The sequence below is a fragment of the Cygnus atratus genome, chromosome 1 (assembly GCF_013377495.2).
Source record: "Cygnus atratus isolate AKBS03 ecotype Queensland, Australia chromosome 1, CAtr_DNAZoo_HiC_assembly, whole genome shotgun sequence".
NCBI lineage: Eukaryota > Metazoa > Chordata > Aves > Anseriformes > Anatidae > Cygnus > Cygnus atratus.
Window position 1 is genome coordinate 2,262,917 of NC_066362.1, and position 13,298 is coordinate 2,276,214.

General features: G+C 44.0%; 1 protein-coding gene across 4 annotated transcripts in view; it reads right to left on the reverse strand.

Moving 5' to 3' along the window:
- Nucleotides 1–13,298, reverse strand: part of EXOC4 (exocyst complex component 4) — a 383,044-nt gene that overhangs the window by 321,714 nt on the left and 48,032 nt on the right. For all 4 annotated transcript variants that reach the window (XM_035566622.2, XM_050708396.1, XM_035566625.2 and 1 more), the window contains exons 6-7: nt 9,394–9,637; nt 2,097–2,274 (exon numbers count right to left, since the gene is read on the reverse strand). In XM_035566622.2, the coding sequence (XP_035422515.1) occupies nt 2,097–2,274; nt 9,394–9,637 (422 nt within the window). The remainder of the gene's footprint in view (nt 1–2,096; nt 2,275–9,393; nt 9,638–13,298) is intronic.

The window sequence follows — 13,298 nt, forward strand, 5'->3', positions numbered from 1 at the left end:
AATTACCCAGCCACGTGATGCTGCTCCAGCATGATGAATAAGTTTCATTCATTAGGATCTGCAGGAATTGCATCGTTTCCCCGATGCGCCCCACCACTAACCTACTTCCTCCAGATTTTCATCCTCCCCCAACAGTGGGTGAGTTCAAATATAAACACTTTTAAACCTGAGCTTTCTGCTCCCCCTGCCACTATTGTAAGATCTTCCCTCAAAAAATTATCCCTATTTGAAAACACGGGATAGAAATAATTTTGTCTTGGGCTCAAAGGTTTTATTCTACTATAAAAAAAAAAAAATCTGCTCATATGAAACTAATATACAAAAAAACACAAGGCTTCCAATAGAGAAATGGAAGATTTTCTCCTTTCCACGTCAGTCAATGCTCATCTCTTACCCTAAAACAGCAAGAGATTATGGAGCTTAAAGTGCTGCTTTTGTGCACTGAAAAAGCTATCCGTGACTCTTCTGGAAGCTGTTCAGACTCCCTCTGACGCTTGTGCTGTCAGGCCAATAGCAATGAAATCTTTACAAGTGGGCTGCTACATATTTCTTGGCACTTTTCTTGCAGAAAGCTTGGTCACGTATTTTCTCCCTAACACAGGAAGCTCACTCATTCTCTGTATGTGCACACCTACACATGCTTCTGTATAAAAGTTTTATCAACGTTATTTGGTAATAGCCAGCATAACTCACTCCTGACTGCGCCACTCATGACGAATGAAACCATCACAAACCCCCACTGATAAGGGGGAATTACCAGCCTCGTCATTCTGCTTCACTGAAGATAAAATTTTGGAAGATTCTTAGTACCAAGCTTTATCCTGCTACAGCAAAGTTTGCAGAACTCAAAGCTCTTAAAGGTTTTCTGGACCTGGTGGGTGACAGAAAGGAGGCTGGAGATTCCCCCTGCCAGACTCTTTCCTCATGTCCTTAACCCTTCCCTTTAATGGGGACAGACAGCTTTGATTTTATGATATTCTTTTGTTTAGAAAACAAGTCATTAACCTCTGGCTGGACATTCCCAATCAATTTTTTAAAGAACAATACTGAAGGAAGGTGAAAATTTATATCAAGGTGAAAACTTACCGTGATTTCTTTAAATGAAAGCACCAACTCCTTTAGAAAGACATGTAAGTGGGGAAGGAGACAGTGGGCATGATGAAAAGGCCCATAACTTAGGTTTTCCCTGTCCAAGAAGTATTTGCATTCACAGCACGCACACACAGCCATACTCATGTAAGCAAAAAAACCTGTGTGCATCATTGCACAGACACACAAACCTTCAGAGAAGCAGTAAAACAGGCCTGTGACCTAGAATGAAAATGTATGTAGGAGCCAGAGAGCTCCTAATGTGTGTGGGAACAGGACAGAAGTGTAATGATCAAAATAAATCTTGCCACTTCTCGTAAATTACGCCAGGCTAATTTCTTCGACCTCCTCTAGCAAATACTGGGTGAGGTGTACATCTGTGTATTAGACATAGGGGAAATTCCAAAATAAATACATGAAAAAAAAAATAAAAACAATCTAATGAGAGTGTGTGTTGGCCTCACAAGAAGGAAAGAACAGACGTGTGACAGACAGCTCTGCTGCCTGGGAGAGCCTCAGATCCTAAGGTGATAGGCGTGGTACCAAATAAAGCCTAAGCACGGTACAGCTTTAGTACGCTGTGGTTTGGAATATGAATCAAATAAGACTTCCCTGAAAACATGCTAGCAGCTAGTGTCTCAGCTGACTATAACCAAGGCACGATGACAAGAGAAGACAAGCGATTAGAGCTGTGACACTTTATGAGACAGGCATGACATGGTAACATGGAACAAAAATGTCACTGTTTGAAAGCTTCTGCTAAATCACTTGGTAGGCAAAAGGAATCAACCTCTCCATACACTACAAGGACGAAACCACAGGGTTTTTTTTGCTGATATTTAAGCTCATTGGAATTTAAAAGTCTGCTATAAATGTGCCCACTTACCAAAAATCAAGACAAATTGCAGTCCAGCTGTCTCTTGAACATGACAGAACTGTTTTCTGTGATACTCTAGTTTAAAAAATCTGTCCCAAGCTCAAAGTGTGCCCACCTGAAGGCTTCTTACCTGCAAGACGTCTTGGATCTTCACCCACACATCGACCATGTCGTAGAGCTTGATATCACCATCATACTGGCTGCAAGGAGAGGCCACTGTTTGCTGAAGGTGTCCAAGGACGACAGAGTGTGCAGCAGCCACAGCGTTGAATTTGTCAAAGAGAAGCTCTAGCAGTTCCAGCAGCAACCTGAAAACCACCAAGACAACGTCCACTCATTCTCCAGAAGACACTGAGAGCACACTGTCACGCTGCACATCTGAGCAGTGGGCAGGAGTCACAGGACTGTGACTTCAGGCCCTGCTTTGCGACAGATGCTCTGTGCAACCAGGGAAGCTTCAAACCCCCTGGGGGCTCGAGGTGATTAGCTTCGGCGGTTAGCAGCTCAAGTTTGGTACCCATTTACTTCTGAGCACCTTCCTTTTCGCACCATCCTCAATACACAAGCTCTTCACCTTTAGTGTGTTCAACTTGGGGGTGTGGGAAAGACAAATACATTCATAACTACACAACATTTCAATACCATGATAGTAGTAGAGACCATTTTAAGTTCCCAGGTAGAGCAGCAGACAGGGATGGAGACCACCTGCCTTTCCCCCAGAAGGCAGGAAGAGTGTCAATCCAATAAGAATTTACTTACCCGTACAAAATAATGCAAGATATTCATTTTAAATTATGAAATAAGCAGTATGGAAGGTTTTAAACAACATGAAAGATTAAAAAAATGGATTAAACAACAGGAAACCTAAACCATCAAGCTCTTCAGTTGTGTCAATTATAAAGATTTTTTTGTAAGATGATACAGCTATAACCTCATCAAAATGTACAGCACATTATCTGCTCCTATAGCTTCTTTACTGCCCAATTACTGTAATTAACGTACCTTTGCCAAGTGCTACATATTTTGTGACAAGGCAATGACTCGTTATTTTTGGTCTTACTATTTGGGAAAAGGAACATTCTGGTAACTTCACTGCCATTTAATGAGAAATGCAAGTACATGTGTAACCCCAACACAAAGTGAAGGTAACACTTCCCAGATCCCTATGTTGGGCACTTCCAAGCTCTGACAGACAGGCTCCACTGCATTTCACTACAGCAGCTTAGGAATTACCACGCACTTGCTGTGTCTTCCCAGCAGAGGTTACTGTCCCCAGAGGAGGACTGAAGATCTGCAGGAGAAGCAGAGCTGCCTTCACTCATTAACCACCACACTACAGCCTTCTGTTTGTTAACAACCACTAATAAGGTGTGCATCTGTGCCTTGGACACTTTAATTCAGTACGCAAAGTATCTGCATACACCCAGTTTTGTCAGCTGTTTAAGCCAGAAGCTGGAGAGTTAATTGGAGAATCTGAGAAGCTGCTGCACATTTGCTGCTGGTACCACCAGACAGCAGGAGTCATCTGGCATGATGCTGTGGCTAAAACCACCTACCTTAGCCTAAACTTCTAGCCTGCACAGGACAGAAGCTTGCTATTAATCAAAAACACAACCATCAGTTCATTATACGTACATACACACACACACAGCTGTATAATGCTGTACATATGTAACTCTCCCACGGATCTCACAGGGACCATCTACCTACTAGTGACATCAATTATACAGCTCAAATGGGTAAGCAGAAGAGCACCTTGATACGACTGAAAGAGCCCATGGATAAGTCCTGGAGAGTACAGTGACCAGGTCTCTGTACTCTCTGTTCTGTGGTCAGAATGTAGGTAACATTAATAAGTTGATGTTTTTAGGAATTGTCATACTCATAGAAGACACAAAGACATTAATATTGCCATACCTTAAGTGGCTATAGAACTAAGGCATTCATTTAAGCAATCCGAAAAACTGGTGGGTATATCAATTTCCTTCTTACTTAGGAAATGTGAAAATGCCTAATGAATAAGTGTTGTTGGCACTGAAAGAGAAAACTATCACATTTTTTTACAGGTGTTTACATATTTAAATAAGACAGTCAGGAGATAACCAAAAGTATAGGACATACAAGTGATACAAGAAAGTTCGGTGTGGGAGGAAAGTCATTCTCCTCCATTTAGGTTTTGTATAAAGCCCAATAACTACCCTGCCCAAGGCAGAGAAGTTGCTCCTACAGGAGGAAGGTCTACACAACTTTCTCCCTGAGCACCGTTGCCCCATCACTGCTGTTATCAGTGAAGAAGATACAGCAATGTGCAGAAAAGGCTGCCTGAAAAAACCTTTCACTGTTTTTATGCAAGTACCTTCTCCAACCTATTCTGGGCCATGGGAGAGGTGACTATGGCTTCAACAGCCCCTACGGGATTGTAGAGCTTCACACAGCAAGTACCAGAGAGAGGCGAAGAGCCAGCTAGGGTAGGTGGCTGCTCAGCCACAAGCCAGCAACACGAGGAGGAAAAGCAGGTGTGGGAGCATTGGGAAAGAGAAGAAATTTCCTGATTGAGGAACCAACACGCGGCTTTGATAGAAATGCCAAAAAGGTGGCCTCGTGGGGTCAAATGGGTTCTTTGCCACTCAGAAAAATTAGCAATGCAAGCTTAAGCTCTACTAACATCCCACTGCTAATGAAAATTTAATTCTCTACATACCTCATTATTGACCCAGGAAAGTATGAATTTGCAGAACCAAACTAGCTGGATAGTTTGACAAATTCATTTTTATTGATTCTAAGTGAGCTTCATCTCACATTACCAACTTATTTATGAAGCCATTACTAAGATAGTATTACACTGAACAGAGTCATTTGGTCTTCCCATCTGCCTGTTCTCATGGCATAGACTGACAGAAATGAAGCTCCCCCAGCCACGTCCTTCGGCCTCACTAACACCGTGGTACATCCTCCATTCTCAACCAAAATCATTTTTCCACTTCTGTTTTCAAATTAGCCTGTACCTCTAACCTTTATTTTATTTTCTCTAAAAGTCTTCTAAATCACAGAAGCATAGAATATCCCGAGTTGGAAGGGACCCATAAGGATCATCGAGTCCAACTCCTGGCACCACACAGGTCTACCCAAAAATTCAGACCGTATGACTGAGAGCACAGTCCAAACGCTTCTTAAACTCTGACAGGCTCGGTGCCGTGACTACATCCCTGGGGAGCCTGTTCCAGTGCATGACAACCCTCTCGGTGAAGAACCTCTTCCTGATGTCCAGCCTGAACCTCCCCTGTCACAGCTTGACACCATTCCCTCAGGTCCTATCGCTGCTCACTAAAGAGAACAGATCGGCGCCTGCCCCTCCGCTCCCCCTCGTGAGGAAGCTGCAGGCCGCCATGAGGCCTCCCCTCAGCCTCCTCTTCTCCAGGCTGAACAGGCCAAGTGACCTCAGCCGCTCCTCGTATGTCTTCCCCTCTGGGCCCTTCACCATCTTAGTAGCCTTTCTCTGGACACTAGTAGCCCTCCTCTGTACACTAATCCGTCAGGCTGTTTTTGAAACAAGGTGACCCAAAAGAAACGCAGACCCAGCCAGTGTCAGACAGCAAATAAGACAAAACAGCATAAAATAATATGGCCTAGATTTTATGCACACGGGGTTGCAGCACCGAGTGACCTACGTAGAACACATACAGACAATGACAGGAGCCTGGCTTGGGCAATTTGTCAAAGCAATCTCGTAACCCCTTCACCGAGAAATATGGTAAATATGCTGAGAGACAGTGACACACACCCGGAAGCAACTCCTATTGTCTGGGCACTAACAGAGAATGAATAGATGCAAAGCGACTGCTGACACCTGAATGAGGTTGTTAATGACAATCCATGCGTCTTTGCAGCAATAATGTCCTTTGCCTGGTCAGAGTGGTGGTGCGTGTATAATTTCTATATTTATTTTAGAGCTTCGAGATTAAAAGGCCAGAAGTGTCTTACAAACATGTAGGGAAAAATGCACTGAATGCAATCAGTAGGATTTAGGTACAAAATCATCAGTACACCTCTTCGTCTTTGGTCAGGTTTTCAGCTACAAGTAAGGCTCAGGCAATGTATCCCTCCCGAAAACCTGTCCCATAAATCTGGCCCTCAAGTGGGCACGCGTCTGGATTATTACTCATCTAAAGTCAGCAGCCTTCCTCACCTCAGGAGATACCCACAAATTCATTAAGACATACCAGTACTCCAAGCTAAGGCAGCATGGGCTTGTCTGTGATACCCTGTCCTCTGCGACCCAAGATACACATGTCTAAACAAGCAGGTATTACACTCTAATGAGCCACTAACCAAAGATAAGTCAATGGCAACTCCTACATTCAAGCACTTTTTCATAAACTTGCTCCAAGCACAGATATCAATTTAAAAAAATAAAATAAAAAAGCCACTTAAAGCTGAAGACAACTGCAACTGGGTGAGATTCAAGTTTAATTTTCAAAATGATCTTCCACCAGGGACAAGGAACTACTAGGAAGCTGCTACTGCCCTTAACAGGTTTTAATACGTTCATGTGTCAAATTTCTACATCATGTCATTCATATTTCATGGGGGTAAATGTACCTGAGTAAAGAGGGCTTATTTTCATAGCAAAGTACAGCCAAACGTGTTCTGCCTAGTTAGATCTACTCTAAATCAGGTGTATGGCATTACTGCACCCATGTTGTGTGCTTCAGGAAACCTGAACATCAGCTGTGTCAGGGGACCATGCAAGCCCTTCTTCTGTGAGCTCACTGGTAAAAACATCCTTTTGCTGCTATATGAAGGTCCTTCCAGTTTCACACCAGCTCTCCATGCAGCCAGACTGCTTACCAAGGAGAGGAGTGCTCAACCCAAAGGACAAGGACAACACGCCCAAGACAGAATGGACCACATGTTATCAGTGCTGCAATTGCTGCTTCCTCTTGTGCTTATTAACAAGCCCAGTACCCAACAGCACGGACAAGATTTGCTCCTGGCAGGCATACAGGGGCTACAGGACTTCAAGAGAATGAACTCAGTGAACCTCTGAAGATCTAAGCCAAGAGCCCACTGGCCAAGAGCCTGTTGGCCCTGTGAAGACAACACCTGGAAGTACATGAGACACATCGTTACTCCCTGGGAGCTCGTTGAGTCATAACAAAAAAAAATCTTGATCTCAAAAATTTGGGGGCAATTCATGTTTTTCATATATAAATGGAAAAGGTGGCCACACAAAAGGTAGTCAAAAAGAATACTAATGGAAGATCGGTGCCTGATCTCTTTTTCAGCTCTTGCACAATGAGGGGGCTCTACCTTATTTTTATGTGGCTACCCCAAAAGAATTACACCAGAGGCAGAGATTATCAAGTAGAGTGAAGTATCACCCTTTTTACAGGGATAAGACACGAGCCAACCCTTGAGGGCTACCAGACGACGATGCAGAAATGCATCGAACGTGTTCTGTGCGTACCTAACGAAGTGAAGGGAGGCTGTCCACCGGAAGGTTCAATACACAGCCTTCAACCTGCCCTGCCCTCAGACCCCCTCTGTCATCTCATTAGTCATTTGATTTGCCAGAAGGGAGAATTTTTTTATGGATACCTTTAAGAACAAAGGCACTGAGCTCAGGGTTAGGAGACTGAGAGGCATTCATGCATAACTAGTTTTCAGGTGAACTGAAAAGCATTTTACTCACCAAATCCTAAGGTCAAATCAGCATCGTGGCTGACAGGCTAATGAACAGTTACGTAGTTTCAGGCGCTGCATCACGCTCAAATTTGGGGTCTTACAGAGCTCTCTTGAAACATGAGGACCTCGTTGTTATGTCTTTGTTTTTTTCCTTGACAGCAGGAAAAAGTCACATAGTTCTGATTTTAAATTGTAGATAATTTAAGGGGTGGTATACTTTTCCAGACTATAATTTATTCTTTTCAATATAAATGAATTTACCTCCTTGCTGTAAACTTCTCATGCAATTTTGGTTTAGAAACTGTTCTAATTATCTCCTTATTCGACATGAATTAAAGACACTTTCCACAGCTCTGGAATATAAGCATCCTAAGGGCTCATAAACTCCTACTAATCACATGCCAAAACCCATTAAAGTTTTCTGTACCTTACCTAGCCCTCTGGGCAGGTTAACATCATTAAAATATGATATGATCCAATTTTATCAATTTCGATGGGCAACCAATACCCATGTCACCTCTCAAGACCAATTCATAAAACAAGTGTCAAGCATACATTAAGTTCCATCATGATATCAGAGATGAAAATTCTGCCTTCTGATCCACCCAAAAAAACTTGCTGTGGCTTCACCAAGGTATCAGTACTATACGGCTACTAATTCTTCAGCACCATAAGGCTACTAATTCTTCACAACATAATTGTTTCCACGGCAATAATGCCAGGAATTGAAGAAGAATTCTTTACCAAGCTAAACTTTTCCTTGGGAGCAATTTCAATTTCCATTATAAGTATTACATGTAATGAAGACACACATTTTTGTTTTCAGTCTTCTTCTCCACTATTTCCCTTTGGGCAGTGATCACTGCAACATGCAGTATCACAAATTAAAACTTCAGCTAAAATTGATAGCTAGACCTTATGGAGTCCTGTTTTAGTGACTCCTGAAGAAGAGCAAAAACGTAGTTCTTGGTTGGCTTCCACACTTTGCTATTAATGTAAATGGGGCTGCAAAACAATTAGAAACTTGGCCATATATTTACTGATACAATTAGTTCCATATATGATTTCTAAGCTTTGCACCTGCACCAGCTTAATTAGACTCTGCTCCACTTGAAATAAATAACTGAGCTGAATCTTCTCTTTCAAAGTTCTATTATGTATGAACTTAAAAATTTCTCTGGCATCAGCACCAAGCGTAAAGTCATGATTCAGTGCAACACAAGACTATAATATTTGTTTTGGCACCGAGTGTTCTTTGCACCATACATACCAGCAATCTGAGACAGCATTACCATTCAATCTGTTGTAAAGCTGCTTAAAACGAAAGGTTAAGGTTAAAAAAATAATCAAGTGCTTAACGTTATATACCTCTTACTACTTAAGTAATGCTGGCTTCTACTGTGCTCCCACCTTCAAATCTGCATTTCAAACATCTGTTTAGCCAAAAGATTCTCTTCTACAGCCAAGCACAGAAGGAAGCATCTCCCTTACCCACATCCTTAGTTGAGAGCAACAAATACCTCCCCTTTCTGAATGTATTTCCTATATTCCCAAGTCTTTCAGGTGCTCAGGGCACATCAAGCCTTTCATCAAGACACAGGGGTTTCTCAAAATGTTAGTATTTCAGATCTCTGCTGGTGCAAAGAACATTATTGTCATTCCTTCAAATGGCAAGCAGACATGACACCCTTCTCTAGACTTCTTTTTACAGCAACCAAGTTTCAGTGTCGAAATATCCCTACCTAGGCTGATTTTCCTGGGAAATATTTTCCCCTCTCTGGTAACCATTGTCTGCCACCTGGGTTGTGGAGCGCTTAACAATCTGCTTGAGTTCTTGTTCTAGGCGATCCTGGATGGCTTTCACTGTTTCAGGGATTTTTTTCAGCTTGGCCAGCCCTTTGATGAGTATGCCCATGAAGACAGTGCTGTTCTCCTCTGGATCCAGATCCATATCTTCCTTAATTTCCAGAAGGCTCGTTTCTCGCACTGCAATATAGTTTAAAAAGCAAAAACCAAGATTTAAACTAATGAAATCCACACTTAGCACCACGCGTAACACTTCAAGCAACCAAGGAATAAACAAGGAGACATCAGCAGTCAGATTTTGGGGAGGTAGGAGAGGGCAGTGGATGTTTTACTTTGCTTGTGAAGTTCCCTACAAACACAACAGTCTCTACATTTGATTGACTTCGAAACAGAGCTTATGGTGTCTTATATATTAGTTAGGAAGCAGAGGAAGCCTGGTGCAATTAAGATATCCACAAATGAGGTGTTCTATCACTACAAACCCCCCAAATGTGTTTCAAGGAGCTAAAAACTCTAAATTTCCAACCCAGCTGTTTCCCTTCACTAGATTCTTCACAAGAGAGAAATTTTCCTTATAAACACTATCAAGCCTAACAGACTTGTGATGAATTCAGCAAAGTTTACCCTGCCGAGGTGAGTTACTGCTCGATGTTATCCCATTCTGCTTTATTACGTCTGTCAAGGGGTTGATGAAGTTACTCAAATCTTTCAGGGAGGCTTCTAGACAGGAAAAACCAGAAGGATTAGAGAGGATGTGGTGGATACAACCCTCCTGAAGGCCCAGGGATTGCACAGGGAGAAATTCTGTTGCTAAGCGACAAGAGGAGAAAGGCAATTGGTACCACACTCGTTTTAAGTACCATCATTAATCAACATTTCTTTATTTACAGATAACACCCAGCAACAACAAAAGGATGCCTCTGCTGAAGCCTGGGTGAAGAGTTTAATAAATATATCGAAACACCAGTGAGAAGTAAGTGTCTTCTAGGAACCTTGACCACAGCACCCTGGCAGATCCCCTGCCATGCTCGTCAGCAGACAGAGTGGTGGCACGTGGAGAATCGGCTCCGAAGGACGTGCCTGAAGCTGTGCCATCCACTGTACTGGCTCCTAGGAATGGAAATGGAAATCCAGTAGGAATGGAAACCAAACGGCTGCTTCGCCTTCCTGGTACCGAGCTCTGGCGAGGGCTGTTGGATGACAGATGACTCCCGTGGATTCTGCTGCTCAACAGATTTTTTCGCTTAAATCAAAAACTTCTCCAAGAATCTGAATAAGCATCAAAAGATCCACCGGCAGGATTGAAATGGCATGGCAGAAATGAAGAATGGCACGTCGCAAGCAGCACGCAGCCCTGTCGCCGTCTAAAGCTACGGCACTCCGAGCAGAGAGCAGCAGCGCCCTGTAAGTCAGCACGAGATCAAGAAAACGATGCCTCAAAGAGTCCGTATGGTGTCACTTCACAAACAGCGCCGCAATAAGCAGATAAAGCTTATTTCAGTGGCAGCTGACACCAACCTCCTTGCTGTCATGTAATCCCAGGCACGGCACCTCGAGCTCACACCACGCGCTGCTCACCCGCTCGTCTTCCAGCCTCCAGCACCAGCAGCGCCGCCAGGTAAGAGGGAGGTAAGAAGGGACCCTGTGGGGTCATCCCACACCACAATGCAGAATGACATCGGCTTTTAGGTCATCAGCATCGGGGCAGAGTGTCTGGGGGTCACAGACTGCTTTCTTCCCCTCTCTTGCACATGCTTTTTTCAATTAAATTCTATTTAAATGTGCAATTTGGCGAGTTACGGTGTTAACTTCGACATAAAAACACCCAGAATGCACTGAAAAAAAAAATTTTAAAAAGGAACGATAATACAGGAAACACCCTGAATGCACACAAACCGTAACACCAAGCAGAAGGTCCCACTGGATGCACACACATCTCCGCCCAGGCTCTCACCTCCCAACCCACAAGGCTGCAAAGCACTCTGAGCACTTTGTGCGCTGCGGACGCGGTCCACCCGCTTTGTTAATGCCGCTTGCTGTTCTTTTAAAACCACAGCATGCCGGGCCCAAACATGGAAAATGAGCTCTTTGGAACAATAGCTGGGGGGAAAACAACACTGGAAATGCTAGATGAGGGTTTTCACTTATTGTTTAAAGCTAAGAAATGAAAATCTCGTTGTTCTGAGCTCAAGGCACGGCATTCGCAGCCGAAACAACCTTTGAGAGGACAGGTCCCCGTCATTACACCGCAGCCCCTCTGTAATGGGCTGTAAATTATTCCTAATATCCCACAACGAGAAGTAGAGAGGGAGGAAGCAGTGCTATATCCAAATGTGAGGCCAGCATTTAGGGGACCAAAGGCAGCAATCTTGCTGGGAACTCTGCCAGCACGCGAAGACGAACCCTCTTCCATTTTCAAAAGAGCAAACCAATTTGGAACGCCCTCTGATAGCCAGGACATCGATTTGCATCTCTTACAAACAACAGCACGGTGAATAGTTCAATATCTAGCAGCACCACTCTGCTATCCAAGTTTTGTTACATCTGGTCTTTTGATGAAACAGTGGGGACCGTGTTTCCTGCACATTCTGCCTATTAAACAGGTATCCTGGGTAGCTTCAGGGGCCCATTTATCTGTAAGATCTGACGAGATCCCAACCCTGGGCAACTGAAGATGAGTTGTTTTTTTTCCTGCGTCTTCCCCGCTTCAAACATCCTCTTCTACCACTGAATGCCATCAAGGAGTTATTTGACCACAAAGCCTTGGTCCAGGAACCGGTCCCTCACCTCTTGGAAAAAGACATCAAAGCAGCCTGACATTTACAGAGAAGTTCTTCTTCCAATCTTCTTCCAAACTGTGAGCCCCCGTACTACCCTCTGTGGGCAGAGGGGTGAAGGGAGATGTCCCTACAGATCGCCTCTCAGAACTGAAAGCTTCATCTGCATTTAAAGTGAATAATTTTCCCATTCATTGGTATCAAGACAAAAGCCCAGGACTGGCAGAAGCTATTCCTCGCTTTCCCCACGCACCAGTTTCCACCTGAACTGCATCTGCAGAATCCGTGTTCCTTCTTTTACGGGGGAGGATCATCGTTTGTGCCACAAGCACTTGCTTAATGTAGAGGAGCCATGAAAGATTAAAGTGTCCTTTGGATGTTTGCAATGATTGTTTTTATTAATTAATCTGGACGTTGGCGCTGCTGTTTAGATTCAGTTTGGTTAACCTCTTCTCCTTTGTTATTCATCAAAGAGAAGGGAAGGAAAAAAAAGTCTTCTTTCAGTTAAAGACAACTTGGCTTTATTCTCAAAGTAACACAGGTAGAAAACACCACAGAAGAATCCCATAGGATTTTTTTTCAGTAGCACTGAGAACTAAATTTCACAGAAACACAGCATAACAGAATCACAGACTGGCTGAGGGTGGAGGCACCTTTGGGGACACCTGGTCCCACCCTGCTCCAGCAGGGCCACCCTGAGCAGGGTGCCCAGGTGGGTTTGAAGCTCTCCAAGAAGGAGACTCCACAACAGCTCCAGGCAATGTGTGCCCAGGCTTCAGCACCCACCCAGCCCAGAAGTGCTTCTGGTGGGCAGAGGGAACCCCCTGGGCTCCAGGTTGTGCCCGGTGCCTCTGGTCCTGGCACTGAGCACCACTGGCAAGCGCCAGGGTCCATCTTTGCACCCTCCTTTCACGTACTCCTCTTCTCCAGGCTGAACAGTCCCAGCTCCCTCAGCCTTGCCTCATATCAGAAGTGCTCCAGAGCCTTCTTCACCTTCATCGCTCTCTGTCGGACTCTTTCCAGTATGCCCAGTTCTCCAGGTGCAGCCTCACCAGCGCTGAGTA